Source organism: Zootoca vivipara, chromosome 4, assembly GCF_965207765.1.
Source record: "Zootoca vivipara chromosome 4, rZooViv2.hap1.1, whole genome shotgun sequence".
Classification (NCBI taxonomy): Eukaryota; Metazoa; Chordata; class Lepidosauria; order Squamata; family Lacertidae; genus Zootoca; species Zootoca vivipara.
The window spans coordinates 25,283,418-25,306,326 of NC_142587.1; the positions used below are offsets into that span (position 1 = coordinate 25,283,418).

Here is a 22,909-nt window from a genome sequence, read left to right on the forward strand (position 1 = left end):
ATGAGAAATGTATTGCACACCCGAATACTAAGGGACCAGGAAGCTATTGCAGAGGGTTTAGCTTTTAGCTTTTTCCACTTTCTAAAAAATCTTTACTGGGAAACAAACAAAAAAACCCCACACCCCAAGCACCTGGTAAGAGACATTACAATATACTCTTGGCTCCACAACCTATGCAACTGAAGTAACAACTTACAGAGCTTTCAGAATAAACTCAAGATCTGTGACACTGGAGCCAGCAATCTCCATCTCTGAGACACAGTGCAAGTGTGTTTTAGTCAAGTGGGTGCTGTCCATTCCCACCTCGGAGCCTGGCAGGATGAAGGGGAAAAGGAAACATCTGTAGTAAGCTGGTCTCAGTCATTTCATAATGTACACTTGACATTCTGCATGGGTATTGAGACAAGCTAAAGAAAAGGCGGCCCTATAATTCAGTATTAATTTTATTAAATCAGGCACTTTGTCAGTTAGAAGAAACAGAAAAAAGTTTGAAAGATAATTGTGTTTATTTTCTAAGCGTTTACCTGTGAATATAACAAATGGATAATTGAATGATGATATATAGTGCCTTTTTTTTTACAAAAATGTTTCCCCCTAACATCTGGACAGCAATATATAAATATTTACAATGGAAAAATAGGCAAGGAAAGAGAAATAAGTAGTCTTCATTATCCAAATTAATTTCTAATACATCAGATTTGAACACAAAATACTTCATTCACATCTATTCAATATTTACATGTTTCATTACTGGAGAGCACTGAGGTTTTAACTTCATTTCTTCTATTTGTTGTGTTGGACTTCTGTTATGTCTCTAATATTTGTTTCTGTAAAGCAGTTAAAAAATTTCTGGAAAAATAAATCAGTTTTGAAAATGTTGAAAACATTAATGTGTGTAATTTTAAGTGATTAATTTTTTCCCCACACAGTCAATACACCACAACACTGAAAAAGAAATAAGATAGACTTCTGGCCAGATTCTTAAACTGGCAGGTTTTAAAATAAAAGTGGTTTCTAAACTGAAATGGAAAATTACAGCCCTGGCTTAGTGTAAAAGGAAACAAGTGTGTTTCTGCATGTGGATAAAATGTCCTGATGGCAAATATCAATGATGGTGGAATGTGCTTTAAAAGCCACAAACAAAATATAGTTGGTTGATTAATGGACTACCAAAGCAAAAATGCAACAGTTTAAACCCATTTAGTAATCTCAACCATTAAATATAAAAAAATAAGCCATGTTGCTTTCTGAACAAGTGTTGCACAATCACATGACTGAAAACAGGTTGCTTGCGATAATGACAAACACCTATTGCATGCCATTTGGTTTTAGTATGCCAAGTTGACTGCCACAACCAACAACGGGTTACACATCCGTGATCCTGGTTTACATTCATTGCAGGGAGATTTATATATGTGAATTACGCCGCCCTCTAGTACCCAAAGAAACCCTAAGCCTGGGCTCCCTAGCTTTATAATGTTCATTGAAATCCAATCTAAAGCTAAGAAATCGAAGACTTTCATCAGAACTGGTGGTCAGTAATACCAAGAACTGCTGCACAATGCCCTGAAAGAAAGAAAAACAAAGAAATTAGGCATTCATAGGAAGTCACACAAATGAATGTGTGTAATGGAATATAGGTGTGAATCATGTCATCATTCCATAGCAATCCTTGAAAATTCCACTATATATAACAAGTAGAAACTGATCCACTGCAAGAGATGGCCAGCTCCTGCAATGCCCCATTCTTATAAAAGCAGGTGGAAAGTTAGTGAATTTCCTGTCTTGAGTTTTGATGGGGCGGTTTTTAACAAAGCGAATCCATGAAAATTATTCTAGCGAGAATGCTTCGTAAAAATGTTGTCTACCTACAGTGGCAATGGTCAGCATAAACACGGACTCTGGAGTGCAATTATTTACGTAGGCACTTTTATGTCTGGGACAACTTCTATGTACTCGGTTCTTTGTATCTATTGAAGCCAAATGTCACATTCCCTAATGTAATCATAACATAACTTTTATTGTTATTGCCTTCTTCTAAATCCTGTACAGGCTTGCGTTCTGCATTAAAACAGTGTGCACTTTAAACCAGAAAACAGATACCAGCTATCAGTACGTTAATATTTTTAAAATTCCTCTTTTAAAAAATACCTGATAGAAATGGGTAAGTAGTCGCAGCTGTGAACAGATTTTTGGTATTGAATCTTGAAATTCTTTAATCCTTTTAGTCTCCTCTTCCTCTTCTGAAGCTTTTACTCCCCATTCACCCTTAACAATATACATTGTAAAAAGAAAGAAAGAAAAAATGAGAAATTATCAGGTACACATCAATCTGACGCCACACGCTAATTTTTGTTTTATTAAGAGGAAGTGCCTTAAATTTAGTTGGTGATCTCTTACGGTTATAAGCCAAGAAGTTAAGACTAAGTTGGCAATGTGATTGTACTGGACTATGTATTTTAAATGTTTGAAAATAATGCCAATAAAGGTTTTGATTGATTGATTGAAGAAGTTAAGACAGAAGAAACTTCTTACAAACAATACATACCAAGGATGAAAAAGAATTCAATTTGTGTTTTAATGGGGGGGGGGGAGATTAAGGTTTGAGCTTCCGCCCCATTGTCCATTGCAGCTTCTAGGCTACCCCAATCTGGGTTAAATGTACTATGTAATCTAGGCATACTTTCTTAGAAGCCCCATTGAGCATAGTGCAACTTGCTTTTGATTAACATGCACACACTTGCTTTTCATATTAATACTTTATGCAAATACCTATTTGCTCAGTCTTTCAAAGAAAAGAAGGGGATATTAGAAGGGTTATTTTTTGGTATTGAATTGGTATTGGACATAAGCAGCCTGTTGTGTTCATATCTTGTGCTTAAAATGCCACTGAAAAGTCCTTTGTACCTCAAGTTCTCTCTCTCTCTTTCTTTCTTCAAACTGCAACCGTAACTGTAACTCCTCCAAGGCAACGCGGTACATGGCATCTTGGGCATTTTGAAACTCAAGAATCTGATCAAAGACGGCTCGAAGCTGGTTGAGCAGCATCTACAAAAAAAGTTGCAAAAGAAAGACAAAACCTCTAAAGACAAAACCTCTAAAAATGAAATGTTCAAAGAAAAGCTAAGATTTGCTAGCCTATAAGAAACTGCTGGGGACGCGGGTGGCGCTGTTGGTTAAACCAGAGCCTAGGGCTTGCTGATCAGAAGGTCGGCGGTTTGAATCCCTACGACGGGGTGAGCTCCCGTTGCTCGTCCCAGCTCTTGCCAACCTAGCAGTTCGAAAGCACGTCAAAGTGCAAGTAGATAAATAGGTACCGCTAAAGCGGGAAGGTAAACGGCATTTCCATGTGCTGCTCTGGTTCGCCAGAAGCGGCTTTGTCATGCTGGCCACGTGACCCGGAAGCTGTACGCCGGCTCACTCGGCCAATAACGCGAGATGAGTGCCGCAACCCCATAATCGGTCACGACTGGACTAATGGTCAGGAGTCCCTTTACCTTTACTTTAAGAAACTGCTGAAAGATTGTTATATTTAATATCCCCTCCTAGAGCAAAGGCATTCATGGAAAAAATGATATCAGTATGGAGGTTCTCCCAGAACATCCCTTAAAGGATTAAATTTACCAGGGCTGTAATCCTAAACTTTTTTTGCTTGCAATGAAGGCCCACTGAATGCAGCGGAATTCATCTCCTAGTAAACTCCATTTTGTGTTGCCAGAAATACTCTCAAAAGCATAAATAATTACAGAAATAATGTTTACATTATATATAAATAGGTAAATGAGACTTACTCTTGAGTCAGTGTCCAGCAAACAGCGAGATATAATTGTTTCTAAGAAAACTTCATGAGCCGCAATGATGTGATCCAAGTCTTGAGCCTGCTGAACTTTGTTCCATAGTTCATCCCATGAACATTCAAGCACCTATGGAACAAAACATCCAGCAACGAGATTCACTTTGTTTTAGAGACTGTTTAAATAGCAACTGCTCTATACCTCTGTGACATAACTAAGCTCATGTCAATAAGAACATTCTTCCAACTTCAAACAAACAAACAACAAAATGGATGGTTAAAGGGTACCTCAAATGTAATGTAATACTGCATTTGATGAATGAAATGGACCATTTCTGATGCCAGAATGTGACACTGATGCAGCACCCCAGAAAGTTCTGTAAGAAATTCAAAGAATATGTATATTAAAACTCAGAATGGAAATGTTCATCTAGCCATATTTTTTTTAAAACACACACACACACACACACACACACACACACACACACACCTGGAATACAACAGCAACCTGCACCCATCTTTGAAAGGAGTAAGACATATATAAATTGATAATAGGTTCTCAAAGAAAGGAGACTGTATATGTGGACTATCGTCATTTTAATCTCAGTATATTTACAAGTTAAGCATTTTCCAGAGGTGTAGCTGCTATAGCCTCTGCCTGCAATAAATACACCCCCCCCATATTAACAGAAAATATAATGCAGGATCAAACAAGAAAATGAAATTAATAGTATAGGTTGACAAAACTCTGGAGATCTGGTACAAAACAAGATTTGTAATAGAAAGGAATTAGAACGTGGAACAGATTAGATAGGTAAAAGACCTTTGTGGCTGGGAAACAAAGTCTGCTTTGCACTGCTGTAATAGGTGGCAATCCACTAGCAAAGGAGCCTGAACAGAGCTCTTATGAGAAGGTTAATTTTTCTCAGCAACATATATAAAACATCAGATGCCTAAGCCCCCACTCTGGCTTGCCACAAGAGATTTGGAAGGACAAACCAGGAGCTTTCAAGATACAAGATTACTTAGGAAAATATTTAACTAATGGTACAGTGAGCATAAGTGTTAATAATACAGTGAGTATAAGTGTTAATAAACTGAGTCCCTCATAGATGAAATTGTGTGCTGGAGAAGGAATGCGTGACCTGGCAGAGCAGATGAAAATATCCCATATACAGTATGATTACGCATTATACAAAAATATCTCGTTTGTTCCGAAATGTCTCAAAAGCTCAGAGGCAAACTGGAATTCTCTCTCAACATTTTGGTTGAGGCACATCAGCACTACCCAATTTTGTCTTGCATTATAGGAGCAAACTGCATCAGAATGAATGAAGGAAACCAATGACTATACCAAAATGACAAAGATCTACATGGAGCAAAATTGCCAAGATTATACAGAGCAAAAATTACATAAGAAAGAACAACCTGCAGCTATCTGTGAAAAATCCCCCCCCCCAGCTTCTGGCCAAAAACATCCAGAAATTATATGGAATTTGAACGCAATCGGTCAAGCGGCTTCGGAGAAAAGTGGAAAGCCCCAAATATGGACCCTTTACAGTTTTATATATATAGATGAAGAGCAATAAAAAGTCTTTTCCCTAGAATATTCATACTGGATATTTCCTAATAATTTAGAAAATGTCTAGAGCAAAGAATTCCTGGTTAACAGAGAAATTGTAATAATAGGAGGCTAGAATATCCTAGGCAGGCATAAATTATCCCTATTCCAAACTCAGTTCAGGAGTGTCTGGAAGGGGATACTGCTGGATGAGGATTGGGTCCCAGATCACATGACCACAAGGTTTGGAATAGGTTCACATCTCTCCTTCCCCCACTCTTTTTGAGACTTACATCACTGGCTGAACCAGGGTAAAGGCCTTAATACCAGTGTATGTATGGCTCAGCTGAGGTGAAGAACATATAGCCCAGCATAGCCCATGGGAAACTCCCAAATCTGCTGAACTCAAACTCTCTCACACCCATGAAATTTGGGTTTGGATCGTGTTGTCAAGAACTCTAAACTAGGGATATAATCTTAATATAGGAGTTAGAGCCATTAAACACAACAAGGCTTACTTCTGAGTTAACATGCTTAGGATCAGTCTGCATGCTTTGAACTGCAAACAGTAACTGTCAAAATAGTGACTACAGCTATTGGGAAAATCAACTAGGTGATACCAAGGTGAAGGTTACAGCAACAACAGCCTATGAGAAATCATGAATTGCGGTCAACAAGGATTCCTGGAAAAGCCGCAGAAAATGAAGTATCACACAGATTGCATAATTCTGAACTGAAGCTCAGTTATGATGGATCTTCATCATTTTTCTTATACTAAAGCCTTTGCCTGTTTTTTTTTTCTTGGTCCAACTCTCTTCTAAAAGGTGCTGTGGAACCAGAATGTCTATTTAGGTGAATTCCAAGAATAATGTTCTGAAAAACAATCACAATGAGTTACTTCAGTTTGAACATGAATCCCTACTTACTGTATGCCTCTCCTTTATATACCTTAGCACTTAACTTCACATTCCGTCTTGTTTGTTAAAAAGGCGAATAAAATATGGAAGTGCCTTTCTCTTTAATCAACAGCAGACATTCTTACCCAAGGCCACTAATAACTCCATGGTTATACAGGGGTTTTCATGCATGACCCAGGCCAATATTCTAACTCCTGATCCACCCTGCTGCGAATTAACATAGATATGTGACTATCATATAATGGGAGTCTTGCCTGGTGGTTTCCTTTCCAGTGGCTATTTATGTTCATCATTGGAAGATAAGAGCTTGCCTTTCCAGTGCATGATCCTCAGAGATTACAACTCTCTTTTGGGAGAGAGTCACTAAAATGCTTAGGCCAAACTTTGTGGGGAAAGGAGATAAGGCATTGTCAGTCAAGGGTACTCAAGTGTGGAACAAGCTTCAAGAGGAGATAAGGCCATGCCAAAGCTTCTCTGTTTGCACAGCATGCTACGAAACCCACCTGTGTGCCACAACCTACCTGTGACATAGAAAGGCCAAACCATTCTTTACTGTGTTTGATATTCCTGTGCTCTCAGATAACATGTATGTAAAATTTGCAGCGCATATGGGAAAGAGAGAAACAGCCACAAAACCCAGAAGGAAGGAATTGTATGTGGACTCAAGTGTGCAAGACAAACAACCAGTAGCAGCACCAAGTAGTGAGTGTAAAAGCACGTTCAGCTCCAAGGTTTATTTCTATTCTTCAGTGGGGTTTCATGACCTCCTCTTCGTCTTATGCTAAAGATTCCACTTAAAGAGCAATACTGCCTAAAAAGTGAACACTGCAGATAAAAAAACCCCACATTACAGATAAAACAAGGACAATGATAAAAGTTGCAACTTTTAACTGGTAAAAACATTTCTCCATTACTGATTTTGGAGAGCCAACTGTTCACTAAATGGATTGTTTTAGCTTTCCAAATGCCTGGCTGGGAATCACCTTCTTGGCTGCTAACAATAGAAATTCTAGCAATTTTCAGCGACTCTTAAGGGGTTTACGTTCCCTGTATGCACAAAGAAGTTTATATGAGAAGAGTTAAGGACTTCTGTTTTGATATATTCTCCAATTAATTTAGGGTTGCATCCCATGAGTCTGTCAAGTGAGGGCAGCCGCATTACATGTATAAATACCTTTTCCTTTGCAGTAAATTTGCTGCAAATAAAACTTTTCACTGGGGCTGGGTATTATTCTCTCATTTTAAATAAACCCTCCCAACAGGACATTAGATGCATTTTCTCATCCTAGCAGAAACATTTCACCTAGACCCCTGTCCTCCAAAAAACTCTCTGTACCTGCTCTGCTTTGTAGCCCAAGTTTATATAACAAAGTTTGTATTCTTTGTAGCCAAGTTTATATAACAACTGATGCAACTAGGAGTCCGTAGAACTCCTAACTCATGATTGCCATATAATAACTCTCTGTAAAATCTCTAGAGGTTTGAGTCTTAACAGATCACTGGTTGATAATGGTTTATTATTTACAAAACTACAGGGGTGTGTAACACAGGAGCCTTTAGCTCACATATCATTCTAGTTAACAATTCATTGGAATTATCCAGAACAACCAACATCTAGAATGCCCTTCTTTTTGTCATGTTTCAATATGTTTACCTGCTAGATTTTATTTATTTACTGCACAATCTATCTAGATGTTTGTCCCACTGAGTTCAACAGGGCTTACTCCCAGAAAGGTGGGTAGAGAATTTCAGCCTAGGAAGACGGGAGGAAGGGAAGGAGGGAGGTAATTCTAGGTGAAAATTTGGACTTCCATTTTTCCACACTTGCACTGTCCAGAAAGTGACTAGAGGCCAAATATGCTATTTTATATACCTGTGTCTGTCATAACAAACATTCCAGGTTTCCTCAGAAATTTTTGCTCTCTATACTTGAACAATTTATTTTTTAGTTTGTACTCACTTTAAAGTCAAAGTTATCCCTCAGGTGGGCTGCGTCATACTACAGGCATGCATTCTGGATTGCTAACATTCTTCGCTTTGTATCGACTGAATTCTTTTTCCTAGACATAACATGTGAAAATCTTTGCCTAAAGAGTCATGCACGATTCAAAACCTTGCATGATTTTCAGCAGCTGCAGTTGATAACAAATGCTAGTTTTACCAGGTCTCCACTGCATATTCAATTCTGGCAGTCACTCACAAAGAACTTTCCATCTCCCTGGTTTGATTCTTATTTATATATTAATTAAAACATTTGTATACCAACCTACTGGAAATCCAAAGTGACTAACAATGCCCAGAAAACAAACAAACCCAGAACGTGATGTGCATAAAATCCCATTCACAAAAGCAAGAAAATGCATATAATTCTATGCCAAAGCAGGGCTTAACCCATTTAGTCTAAAGACTAATTCAGTTTAGTATCACAAATGGCAATACACACATCAGTACTCTGCAAGCCTGGAGTTCTGGAGCTGAGAAAGGCACTGGTCAATAAAGAACGGTAATGCTCTATTGCCCCCTCAAGGCTATTTCAAAAATTTCATCATCCTTATTAAACCTGCAGAACTTCTTCTTGTTTTAAAAAAAATCTTAGTAAACAGACTTCCCCACTGAAACTCTTTCATTATAGAAAATATACTCACTACATAATAATATTTTCCAGTCACACAACACTGCTACAGCCCACGAACGCATACTGCTCAGCAGCAGCCTCAAAAACAAAACAGAGAGTACAGCCAAGCTAAGAGAGAAGAAGGGGAAGAAATGAGCCAATGGCTTTGAAAATAAGCAACAACTCTTTCAGCTACCCCTGGCCCACTGAACTAGACATGGGCACCTGGCCACATAGACCAGGGAGTATTTGCAGATATTCAGGAGCAGTGTCCTTTTGCCCCTGGCCACATAAAACATTTGATCCACCAACCACAGCCATGAGCAAACAACTAGGTAGTTTGCTTTCCTAATTTATTGGAAAGGTGGACTGAAAAGCATTCTGAGTTATATGTAGGTCATTAATCTCATTTATTGAAGCCTTTCAGCTAGAACAGAGGTTCTCAAATTGTGAGCTCCATTCAGGTAGTCTATTCAAAGGTTCCAGAAGAATCGGGAATATCATCTGTAGCTAACCCTGCTCTTGATTTAATTTTTCTTGATAATGGATACGAGTGTCTTGACCACAGCTGGATTTACCCAACAGGCTAACAAGGCCCTGAACTAGGGACTCATATTTTTATGCTATATTGGTGCAATCTACTAATTTTGCTGTAAAACTGATCAATTAAAAGGCAAGGCTGTGGTCATTAAAATTACGTATGGGTTTTGATCTGTAGGAAAAGGTTAGAAGGGTCCACTGAGTCCTAAACAATATTGAAAAGCTCAGGGGCTGGGGGAAAGCTTGAACATTTCTGATCATATTCAGAAGACCCACTAAGAAAACCAGAGAGCTATCTAACCACAATCACAACAACAATTATATACAGCAATGCAGTAAGTAGAATATTTTAAGCATCCAATGGTGCAGCAGACTAGATGGCTATCCTCATATTGCGTTAAGGAAAAGGAGCTCAGATATGTTCATGATCAAGGTGAAATTTGAATTCAGAACTTTTTTACTCAGGTCGCAATCCTAAAACACACATTAAGTAGGAAATAGCACCATGAAATACAATGTGATTTACTTCTGAGTAAACACGCATAGGATTGTGTGGCCCTATACACCCTACTGCACTAGCTGCTCTCAGTCTACAGAGGAAATGAAGTCAAATTAGAAGTCAGTAATAGAATAAAAGACAAAAGTTTGTTTGCCTCAATACCCCACCAAACATTTGTGGGCCATTTCAACATTCCATTGTGCCAAGCATATGTTTTTCAGCACCACCAACTGCACATTGGCCACGATTCCCCAGCTTACCTGACACCTGGCTGCCTACTGCATATACCTATGGGATATGTACAATGGCAAATGGGTGGTTGCTGCATTAACATTATGCTTTCCACGTAATATATTATGTATGTCCATGTAATAAACTTTAGGGTTGTGCACTGGATTTGGACAAATCCCAAATCCTGAGCTGAAGAAAGAAGCCTCAGAGGAATTTTAGGTGTATCGAAGGAAAAAGTGGAATCTGTATGGGGCAGCACAAGTTGAAGTGGCCGATGCTGAAGTGCTTTTTGGAACAATGGCAATCCAGATGACAAAAGAATTCTGAAAATGTCTGCTAAAAGCTAAAGCAATGTCTCTAATCTAACCACATAAGGAATGATGCTAGGATGGAGTGATGGGAAAAGGGAGAGCAAATATGAGAGTGGGCAGAGGGCAGAGAGTGACCTCTCTTGTGACCCACATGTCAAGCATGTTATCAGAGGGAAACTTGACCCAGAAAGTGAATCCCATTTTGTTCTCTCCCCCCCCCCCGCCTATTTATTTATTTACCAAAAGCAATATACTTACTCAAATGAAGACCTCCGAGCAGTTTACAAAGAACATAAGTGGATTACAAAGAACCACCAACTTTTTAGGTGCCTAGAACAAAAGCCCCTACCCTATTTGTGTGCAATCTGGCAGTTTTATTACCAGGATCACAAAAAACAGTGGAAATTTATTGTTAACTTAAAACAAACCACCCTAAAAAAAATAACATCTGCCCTTGCAGGAAACCTTCTGAAATTTGGAGAGACTTCAGCAGCACAAATAAATTTGTCTCTCATACAAAGCAACCTATAAAGGAGGTTTGGTCTGAAAACAATTGTTTGTGTAATTTTGCCGTAATAGGGTTGGTTAGTCCCTTACCTGGCATATTTTTCAGAAGCTTTGCATTACACATATGTCCTTTCCATATGTCTGTGAGAATATATTCCATCCGTTTTGCCCTCCACAAGAAGTTGAACACCCTCAGATAGTGGCTCATGCACTCACGGGTGAATACCTGCAAATATGATCAACATAGAGATTTAAAGTGTGTTAAGTACCTTTAATACTGCTGCTTTACTTGCTTCCAGTGTCTCTGGATAGCTTCACAGAGCAACCAACTGACACTTGAGGTGGAGTTAAGAGATTGACAACAAGATTTAAGCGAGGTCCAGTCCATCAAAAGTCATGGGAAGTCCATACTGGCATACAAGGACTTCTGCGTGAGCCAATGTGACAGAGGTAGAAAAAACGTATTCCATATATAAAGTCCCAGATTCAGTCTCTAATATTACTAGTAAAGTTATCTGTGCAGCATCTAGAGCCGGTGTGGTGGTAAGAGCGTTAGACTAGGACCTGAGAGATGAAGCTTCGAATCCACCACTCAGCCATGAAGCTCTCTGAGTGACCTTAGGCCAGTTACCTAACCTACCTACACCAGGTTGATGTGAGCATAAAGTGGGGATATGGAGAACCTTGTATGCCACTTTGAGCTTCTTGGAGGAAAGGTGAGATTAAAATATAAAAATAGAAGAAGAAATGCTTCTGTTTGCACAATATCAACCCAACTCTGCCTACACATGTTAGGAGTCTACGTGCATAGGGGACTGTGCAAACACAGACAATGGGTACACAGACAGACCACACCTGCTGCCATTGTCCTTAGACTCACACAGGGCAGACATTGTATGACAGCCCCATGTCTCATTCCAACCAGATGGAGAGAAGGTGAGGAAGAGATCCATTAAATCTCTCCCCTCCTTGTCTAGAGATAATTCGAGTTTAAAAACTGAACCTGACCATGGGGTTACTGACGGGAGAATATGGCAGGTGGTTGAGATGCAGCTGTCGGGATCAAGCTCAAGTACAACTAGATCCTCCTTTTGCTTGATCCTCGCTGCCCTAAAACAGCAATGCGTTAAAAAAATCCTGAAATGCAACACTCCTCCTTGTGAATGTCACTGCCTCATCTACGATATCTTTTCCCTCTGAAAACACAGGAAATTAAAAAGAAAGGACATGTTAAAATTAGGGAGGTATTTCAGATCTGATCAACTGGGCATTGAATTAATTTTGGAACAGAAAGAAAGAACCACTAGATTTCCTCCCCTCATCTGACTACACAGGAGAACCTAGGAGCTACGCAGCACCAAGGATCAAGGGCACATCGCATGATCCTAACTGGCACAAACTCTTATGAATTGAAACCTAGTGTTCGGAATTTTCTTAATGACTTACCAAAAATGCATGGAAAATTATGGCTGAGAGTATAACTTGCCCAGGACTAATCAGTCAGTCCATGGCTAAGGTTACAAGGAGGCCCAAAATTCCAACTACAAGTCTACATTCTATTTACAGGTTCAAATTCTATTGTTTATATAGTTGCATTAAAGCTTGCTATTTTATATACAACAGCTTTACGGGTGTTTGGAATGCCTTCCACCACATTTTTCTTCTCTACCAAAGATGGATTGCTGTTGTTGTGTTTTTTATAAAGATATCAAACAGTTAACAATATCCTAAATATAAAGAAATTGGTTACACAGCCCTGCAACTACTTACAATCTGCAGAGGAAAATCAGAACATGAAAAAATGGATTAACAAATTAGGAAAGTGAGATATTATCTTCCTTTCAGTAAACTATACATACCTTGCTGGTCAAACTCTCACTTCTGACACCTTGTTCAGAAAGCAATGCTATTCTTTAGATATAGTAAAAGCATTCTGAACAATAGTGCTGCTATTTTCTCATCTGTTTTAATGAATACTACACATCAGATTTTATTTAAAGAGTACAAATAGGTTCCCCTAAAATACATCTCACAGTTCTTGCAAATTATCCCAAATTAGTTGCTACAGTTTCAGAATAATGGATGAAAATGAAAATCCATTTATTAAGTACTTTCTAAAAATCTCCGACAGAACAAATGAATTATTTATTTCAAATAATGAAAGTCTTAAAATGTAGCATTTTAACACTCATTAATAATTTAGGAAAATTGAGAGTTTGGCTGTACTCTTAATACAATGGGTACATCCAAGATACCAAGCAGTCTCTTTAATCATGCATTGCTAAAAGTACAAAGGCTATTTTAGTAACAAAGTATTTAAGTGAAGTAAGTGGGGGTGGGGGTGGAGGTGAAAATTGACAAACTGAGATAGATATAGAACTAGAAATATAGAAATATAGACATATCCTTACTGTTGCAATCGGTCCATCGACATGATAGTCTAAGCTGAAAACATCCCAACCAGTATCACCAGGAGACACCTTAAAAATATATATCAGCATTTAACCAAATCATATACATTGTTATTTAGCTGTTTTCCAATAATTATTTAGCTATTAGGAATGGCCCTCTTTTACTTTACTCAATCAAAAATGGATGGGAGGGATTCCCCCCCTCCCATACTTTCTGATTGGGCACAGGATGCAAGTCTGAAATTGGGAGATACCATGTTTATCAGCACACAGGGTATGGGAGGTCCCGCAGAAACCCTTTCTAGGTACAGTGGTACCTCGGTTTACGAACTTAATCTGTTCCGGAAGTCTGTTCTTAAACCGAAACTGTTCTTAAACTGAGGTGCGCTTTCCCTAATGAGGCCTCCCGCCATCAGTGCCCTTCCACCGTTCAGATTCCAAGACCGAGGTAAAGTTTTCAAACCAGGACACTATCTCCGGTTTTGCGGAGTTTGTAAACCGAAAACAGTAGTTCATAAACAGGGCTGTTCCACTGTGTTGTCATTGTATATCCAGGTCAGCAGGGAGAAGCACACATAAACACGAGAGAACCATGTCCTCCCTAGTACTAAGTGGGATAGTACAACGCCTCAGCACATCCTTAAAAGGACTCCATCAGGGTAAGTTCAATGGCACTATAACCACAATCTAGACTTAAGCACACTTCTGACCCCTGAAATAAGTTGGCATAGGTATGCTGAACCTATATTGATCAGCAGACATTCCACCAGGCTATAGATGGAGATGAGAGCAAAAGGCCTCTCCATCAGTTTTAACGAAAGAGGGGCTACATCCAAGCTCCTTCCTCAACTGCCATCAGCAGCCATTCTATCAGGCTATGGGCAAGGAACAGACAGGGAACAGCAGCGCCATCTGCTTTCTAAACGAGCAATGCCTGACTCCTTCTCTTTTTGAAATCTTTCCATTCTACCTAGTCATTTACAAGAACTCTGTAACAAAGATAAAGTGCCTGAGTTTGCTTTTTCCCTTCCCCAACACATACCCCTTTCCTTTTGTGTCATGTCTTTTAGATTGTAAGCCCGAGGACAGGAGCAGTCTTATCACAGACATTTGTAAGCAGTTCTGGGAGACTTTTTCGGTTGAAAAGCAGGGTTTAAAAAATGATTTAAAATAAAATAAAACTGGACTGTAGCCTTATTTTTTATAAACACACATAGCTATAAGTGTAATCTATCTATAACTGACAAAAGAGCGCACTGATACCACTGTAAACTGCACAGAAAGCCTTGCATTGTGGAGCGGCACTCAAATGCCAGAAACAAAACAAACAAAATAAATAAAGAACCAAAGCCCCTTTTCAGATAAATAATAGTTAAGAACTACACTGATAGATGAGAAAATCAGATTTTGCATGCAAGACAAGACAATGCTATTTTCCAATGCTGACCTCAGATGCCATTTTAGCAATTAATTTTTTAAAAAACCAATATTCTCGTAAAATGCTAAAGTGGTTTTGTTGTTGTTGTTGTTTTAAAGTACCTCCAAAAGTCTGACATCCAATCGTTTGAGGATCTCAGGGTTATCAAACTGTGCATTTGTTGCCCTGACAGCTGTTTCCAGGATTCCTGTCAGATTATGCTGATACAAAGTGGTAGCTGGTCTCGCAAGCTCTGGCCTAAAATAATAATAAAAGGAGATAAATGGAAAGATAGATACACAATTTACATAATAGCCCAGTTGTCATCTAGCTGCAGGCGCAATGGACTAACTATGCAATATTTTTTGAGCCCACACAAAGTGAACAGATTATCCTTTCCAAACAGTGAGCTATCAAGTGTGTGTGTGTGTGTGTTTGTGTGTAATTACGGGTATTTAAGCTGAGGATTTCCACACACAAAAATGACCCTGCACAATATACCTGTGCTCCTATGAGCCAGGGACCAGTAGGACACTTCAGCTACAACTGCACACCCCTTAGCAACCTTCTCAAACAGAGTCAATTCACACAACTTTTCAGAGCATTGGCAGCTGCTCAGTGCTGGAGCATCTGCCTTGTCAGATTCAATCCTCAGCATTCTGTGTAGGGATGGGAATGCCCCATCTCAGAAACCCTGGAGAGACATTGCCAGTCCATGTAGGCACCACTGAGCTAGATAGACACGTGGTCTGACATGGTATATAAAGCATCTCCCTAAGTCATATGTTCCTATGTTTTTCAGATTCAGAAGAGGTGGGTTATTAGACTTGCGAGCAACTCTGGAGGACTCCTTACCGGGCTACAATGTCACAACTCATTCAACTCAGTAGTACAGTGGTACCTTGGTAGTTGAATGGCTTGGCTCCTGAATGCTGCAAACCCAGAAGTGAGTGTTCCAGTTTGCTAACGTTTCTCAGAAGCCGAACATCTGACACGGCTTCCATGGCCTCCAAATGAGTGCAGAGAGTTCCTGCAGCCAATCGGAAGCCGCACCTTGGTTTTTGAATGGTTTCGGGAGTCAAACGGACTCCCGGGACAGATTAAATTTGAAAACCAAGGTACCACTGTACTCAAGTACATCTTGGTTTTTCTATTCAGTAATATCCTTTTGGATAGGAGGCAACCGATTTTATTTATTTTTTTAAAAAAAATAGTTTTCTTATTTAAAGAACTTCCCATAATCAAGCTGACAGGGTTTTGTGCAAATGCTGATAACTAAACTAGGGGTGGGGAGAGGTTAAGCTTCAGGGAGCATTGATAGGAAAGTGGCTTTAGTTACAGAACAACTGCCTCTGTCTGCATATTTGAGAAACAACCACTGTTTAGACCAAAAACTGCAGTAACAATGCCAAGATTTGGTCAACAACCCTAAGTTCTAAAAGCATTTTAAAAGAATAATAAAATGAAAGCAGAATCTCTCCAAATTCTAACAAGCAACTTGGGCATTTCAGTTTAAATTCTACCACCAAAGAAAATGGAGGGTTCTAAGCTAATGTTCTCGATAAACTTGAAACAGTAAATTTAAAATTCCACGTCAAAAGATATTTCTTTGCACTTAAACATGCCCCTTCGCTGCTTGATGCACCAAAGCGTACTGATTTCACGTCTCATCATTATGCTGCTGCACTTTAGTGTAGAGATGCTACATCAATTCAGCTCTTGGACAAACAGACATCTCTTTGATGTCTGGCAAGTAAATGGACTCTTTTGTAATGAAAAATCAGCATTATGGTGGGGGAAAGGAATGCGACGACATGCAGGAAGCCTGCCTTTATACTTTAAAAACCCCATCCTAAGGGAAAGCCCAATATGCTTTTAAAAAATACTGGCACCAAGGGAGGCAGATGTGGGGGTTTGACGTTAAGTACAGGATCTAAGTTTAAAAGCTGTAGATTTAAGTGCACATTTAAGATGAATATATTTTGATACGTTCATCAAAGGTCAGTCTTCACTTTCTGCTGATCAGAATGTTATTCAGTGGCAACTGAATAGTTAAAGCTCAAGCGAATCTGAATTTAGGTCCCTAGTATTTCTAGATTAGTCTATAGGTGGAATGAGACAAAGAGAACTGGAAAAGCTGGAGGTTGGGGGTTGTACGGTAATGCAAAGTACCAACTTTAAGTTATAAGTCTATGGTTTCTCTACTGTTTCTCCAGAACAGTGGGCGCAACCCATTACCTCTCCCATTACAAATAGGGCAGCACAAACAAAATATGATATGATACCAACTGGTAGTCTTGAGCCCTGCCCTTCATCAGCCTATTCTACAGATAAACTGTAAATGTTGTTTGTGGGGTTGGGGAGGGACACTGCAACTGTGACGTGACACAACATCAATTAAACATATGCACACAAGACTCTAAAAATGCAACTGGAGCTGAACACTATGCACACGTTCAACCAATAGATGGGAGGTCAGGCACATAGAAGATGCAGGTCAGACATGCTGTTGCCATGCTCATACACAATGAACACCAAAACTAGAATGACTGCTCTGCAAAAATATTTCCAGCAATCATAGAATTGTAGAGATGGAATACAGGAAAGTTTTGCCCAACGTGGGGCTCGAACCCACGACCCTGATATTAAGAGTCTCCTGCTCTACTGACTGAGCTATCTCCCTTGGGTGTACTTAGTAGCCTGCACATTAGTGCAAGGACTTCTGCTTGTGCGATGGAACTTCCCCAACCTCTCCCCCATGCACCCTCAAACCCTAACCGCCCAGAGAAGATTTGGGGGTGCAGGAAGAGGAGAGGGAGGGGAAGTCCCATTGGAATGGCTTTGTTGGACACAACACTATCAATACCATTTATTTGTGGAAGAGCAGTGTTTTTCAACATCTGCCAATTCTGTTCCACTTAGAACCTGAAAGAACCAAATATTACCCAATATAAAACTAAAGCATTGCTTTGTTAATACTATATACTGAACCTAAAGCAGCATAACACAACACTGAACATATTAATAGAAGCAATAAAGTGCATAACAATAAGTTTTATTGTTAGACCAGAGGCTTAACAAAACCCTATTTTGGATTTCAATCAATCTTCTCTTCCAGTACAAACATTTAAATTCAATAACATTACAATCCACATTCACTTACTTAAGCAAGTCCATTAAGTGCCTGATAAAATCTCCTTGACCGAGAAGTAAGTACCGCCTCATGGCCTGCATGTGCTCCAGTAAATTGTACTTTTTATTGAGAACATCTAGCAAGTATTTGCTAGTCTCAAAATATGCAGCATCTATTTTTCCCTGAAATGCGTTTTCCAAATCCGTGAACATTTCAGCAGCTGTTACAAGAAGAAGAAAATGGTTACCGAGACTGCAGATATGTACTCTTTTAATATACCAGTATATTTTTATTAAATGCGAGCAGTGTACAATTACTAAATTTCACCTCTGAAAATATGTAATTGACTTGTGTTTCTACACATTAGTCCAGCAATACCATGGCTTGCTAGGGAATGGGAAGGGATAGGATACACCTGAATTTTATAGGGTCCTAAATGCAGAATTTTCAGAATGTGTTATCTTCTGAAATAAAATATTCTATCAACACAAAAGCTACAGTAACTACTTCATATTCTTAAACTGTAAGAAACATTTTAGAGATAGAAATACTAGTGCACTCTACTCAGATTGTGCCCACCCAGCTCTTCCCTTTGCCAAGCTGGAAGGAAACAAACCACAGCAGTGGTTTAGCATTACATGCAAACCAGCACTCATGGTTTGCTTCTCTTCAAACAAACCATAGGAGGAAGCCAAGAACAAAGAGATGGACTAGATGTGCAGCATAATCTAGTCACCAGTAAGTGCCACTGTGCTCAAAGGGGTTTGCTTCCAGGTAAGTTTACAAAAGATTGCAGCCTAAGAAGGTGACCACAACAAAGCAAAATCAATCATTATCTTTGTGAAAAACATTACTCTCTTTTTTTCAAGCTCGCTTTTAAAAGCTACTAAATTAATGTAATTAAGGCTAGAAAACGTCCACCTAATGGAATATTAGGATCTATGCACTCTCAATTCATTATATAACTCACTATTTCTTAAAGCTAGCTAAAGGGGTATCTGCCCAAGCAGATGTAGACGTAGATACGAAAGAGCAGATTTCATTTGACCACATGGAACTGCACATCTCCATCTGGAGCCATTTGTCGCAAGCAGCAAAGCATGACTACAGTTGAACTGAGGCAATAGTTATTACCCGTGCCATCCTATACCAGTCTACAGAAAAGCCCCATTGATTTCAGTGGGACTTACTTCAGGTGAGGGTGTAGATTGCAGCTTAAATTGGTAAAAATGTAAACACAAAATTATTATTTTCTTTTTTAAAAAACCTACAGACACTGCAAAAGAAAGCTGAAGGAATGTTGCAAGAGCAACATTTCTAAAATACATGATTCATTTTTTAAAATGCTTATATCTTTCATCAAGTACTGAAGATGTTTATCGGACAAATAAAAATTCTATTCTTAGCAGCTTATCTCCAAGACTTTCTTGAACTAACAAGCAATGTCTGAACAAAAAGAGCTACCTACCACTACACCAGAACATTATATAAATCATGTGGCTGCATTTAGAAGCAAGGTATGATCAAAGTATGGACACAAAGTTCTGCCCAAGTAGTGCTTATCAAATGCCGCATTTCTTATAAGCATACCCTAAAATGCTTTAGTGCAAGTTAAACAATTAAATGTAAATAAGAAGTTAGAAATGAAGGAAGAGATTTGAGGAGATTTACAAAAAGCAAGTTACAAGTTCTTCCTAGTACATGGTATATTTTTCAAATGCCACTTGGTGGAATCAACATCAAACTGAATTGCCCAGTTGATTAACTTAAAATGGTAACAGTCACAATACAATGGAGAAGTTGTCATTTGTACTAACAACTTCATATGCCCACATGGAATCACCCTACATGTAGATGTACAATACCAGAAGTGCAAAAAACAGCTCCCCTTCAAAGGTGGTAAGATGCAATACTGGGGTTTTACAAGCAGGTATCCCTCTTTCTCCCATAAGGGCTGCACTTCCTACACACATCCTACAATTATCCAAGGGTTGGCAGGAAAACTAAAGGTTCTTTCACAGATACTATGTAGACTGCAAAGATAGTGTTTACTCAATGCATTAGTCAAAGATCCCACCCCGCAAAGCCCCCATATTTGAACTTCGTATAGTTTCAGGGAGAGATTATTTGCAAAATCAACAAGGTCAGAAACAAGGTTAATGTGGTTCTTCTAGAGTGCACCTTGATGTTCAGTGATATGTACAAACAAAGCAGGTATTCTGTTATGTGACACTCAGAGTGCATAATGATAAAATACTCTTATTCTAATTTCATACCATCTTTTGGAGATTCTGCGGATTTGGCCACAGCTATCATCTTTGATGATGGACTTTGGTCATGACAAACCTGATGCAAGAAGTTTATGGATTTTCCTATTAGGAGAACCTAAATATAAATGTAAGGCATCTTCAGAAGTTATTCTTTAAAGGTTTTATAAAGAGAAACAGTACACTTTCAGCAAGTATATTTCACTTACTAAGTCAGCATAAATAAATAGCACACTATTTTTATTTCTCAACTGTCCTTCATCAAAAGATTCAAGGACAGTTTCCGAAGAGTGACTAAAATTCACACAATGTATAAATACAATTTATACCCAACAAATAAACATAATGCAAACTTACAAAAAGTGAATTGAAAACCTGAAACCGGGGGGGGGGGAGGCCCTTAAAAGCAGAAGAGGACAAAAGTCCAAAAATCACCTGAATCTAGAATGCCTGAGCAAGCTGAAAAGCTTGTCCTGCTGGCGTCCGACCTCCTTCTTTGAGGAGGGCATTCCAAAGTTAAGGCACCATTGCAGAAAAGGTTCCTCTTTTGTGGAAGTGCAATATGCCTTTAATGATGGAGGTACTTGGTGCATGGCCACTGCAGGAGATCTTAAGCCACAGACAGGCAAAAATATGTTAAGAGGTGCTGCTTCAGGTATATGGGTTCCAAGCCAGTTAGGGCTGTTCCAAGATAAGCACCAGCACCTTAAAACTTAGCTCAAAAGTGAACAAGCAGCCAGTGCAGATCTCTCAAGATAGGAATAAACATGAACAACTCTGGTTGCACTCATCAATATTCTGGCAGCTGAGTTCTGCATGTCATCTTTAGGGACAACCCCACGTATTATGGTAATCCAGCTGGGAGGTTCGTGGGATCACCATGGCTAGGCTATCCCTGCTTGCTTTCACCAGCAAGTTAAAACAAAACAAAACTGAGGCAGATATATAAAAAAATCAAATTCAAAAGAACCGTCGTGCATTCCAACTGTGTTTTCTAGACTGAGAGATATATTTGAAATATTCTGACGGAAATCACAGGTGAGAAGAAGCACCTATCACATAGGCCCACTAGTGTTAAAAGCAGCCATGAAGGATGCCCACAGCAAAGTCAGCAACAGTCAGAAGCATTCAGCTCAGTTTAGGGGTTGGTTTCTTGCCAACACAGAGATCATTAGGATGATCTGATAATTTACCATAAGAAATGATATATGAGTGCGAGTCCTGTGAAGACTTGCTCCCAGCCTTGCAGGATTTTTTCCACCTGGCCTAGGAGGGTGGGGCCCTGACTGACTCCAGCTCATAGCTGCCAAGTTATCCCTTTTTTACAGGGATTTTCCCTTATGCTGAATAGGCTTCCTCGCGAGAAAAGCGAAAACTTGGCAGCTATGCTCCAGCTACAAAAGCTGAGGCTGCTGAAGAGACTTTTGGGCTCCTTTATAGTTTAGCTGGCTTTGTTGTGGAGGTGTGTTGTTGTTATTATTTATATTAATTTTTTGTATCTTTATTTTGGATCTTCTTATGGTTTATGTGGAAATAGTTCGATTTAATTCTGTACTTCCTGATGTTTTATTCATTGTTACAATTACTTTTGTCATGTCTATATGTAATTTTTTATACGTTGCAAGCCACCGTGATCATGGTTTTTAACTTTGGAAAGGCAGTACAGTATACAAATAACATGATTGACTGAGGTAAGAAATGTCTACTTTTATGAATTCTGATTCACTGTGCCCCTGTCTGGAGCCATACTTATGTCTAAAGTACAAAGAATGCTCCCCTCTGTACTTGTATGTCTGTTATTAATAGCTGAAAAAGCCAATTCAGAAATAAGGGGGAAAGTCCTTTTCCTTCATACCTTTCTTGAGTGATCCATTGTAATAAAAGAAGGAATCATGGACTTCCGCAATGTGTATTTGTCGTGCCACAACCGATCTGTTTTCACTGTGGGATCTGAAGCTACAAAGAACTGTGAACACAAAATTTAAAAATACTTTTTAATTTTTTTTTAAAAAAAGCGTAAGTGTTATGTATACATTTTAAGGCAGAGAATCAGAGAGGCATCACTTAGGTAGAGACAGAAACCTTCCTTTTTGAAAGCTATCAGGAATAGTATCAGCTGGGATGTTATGTGCACCACCAGCTGTTTGTTCTAATATGTACAATTAAAAGTGAACCACAGCATAGACAATAACCAGTCTTTTAAGACCCACCAGGAAAATTCACCTAAACCACCTGCTAGCTATAAGCTACTAATGCACTTTTAAATAATGTGTAAGTTTCACTGCACCCCACTGTTTCAGGTCAGCAGCATTTTGATACTGAAACACATGGATCTGAAATGTAGGGTGGATAAAGTGTCTCAGAGTTGTTTACTGAAAGTGGCATACGCTAAAATCATTTAGCAATGCAATACAGTGCAATCTGAACCAAAATACATTAGTCACATAAGAATGGCACACCAACTAACCAACTAACAACACTTCCAATACAGCTCATTATATAATGCCATCTGCATGAGACCCTTCAGTCAAATAAATGTGCTATTTCCTTGTTCAGCTGTTACGTTCCAGGTGCAAACAAGGTATGGATGGAGGCAGTGGGGAAGAGAACAGGGGTAGATTCATTCAAAAGTGCCCTAGAAACCAGATGTAAAACTTGAAAACATGCCAACTATGCTAGAAAACAATATTAATGCATTAATATAAAAA

General features: G+C 39.0%; 1 protein-coding gene across 2 annotated transcripts in view; it reads right to left on the reverse strand.

The window, feature by feature from the left end:
* Positions 1-487: 487 nt before the first annotated feature.
* TUBGCP3 (tubulin gamma complex component 3) overlaps positions 488-22,909 on the reverse strand; it is a 52,879-nt gene continuing 30,457 nt past the window's right edge. For both annotated transcript variants that reach the window (XM_035114915.3, XM_035114916.3), the window contains exons 12-22: positions 22,057-22,167; positions 20,211-20,319; positions 17,965-18,154; positions 14,924-15,059; positions 13,385-13,453; positions 11,064-11,199; positions 4,082-4,170; positions 3,792-3,923; positions 2,908-3,048; positions 2,152-2,268; positions 488-1,566 (exon numbers count right to left, since the gene is read on the reverse strand). In XM_035114915.3, the coding sequence (XP_034970806.2) occupies positions 1,408-1,566; positions 2,152-2,268; positions 2,908-3,048; positions 3,792-3,923; positions 4,082-4,170; positions 11,064-11,199; positions 13,385-13,453; positions 14,924-15,059; positions 17,965-18,154; positions 20,211-20,319; positions 22,057-22,167 (1,389 nt within the window). In that variant the 3' untranslated portion in view covers positions 488-1,407. The remainder of the gene's footprint in view (positions 1,567-2,151; positions 2,269-2,907; positions 3,049-3,791; positions 3,924-4,081; positions 4,171-11,063; positions 11,200-13,384; positions 13,454-14,923; positions 15,060-17,964; positions 18,155-20,210; positions 20,320-22,056; positions 22,168-22,909) is intronic.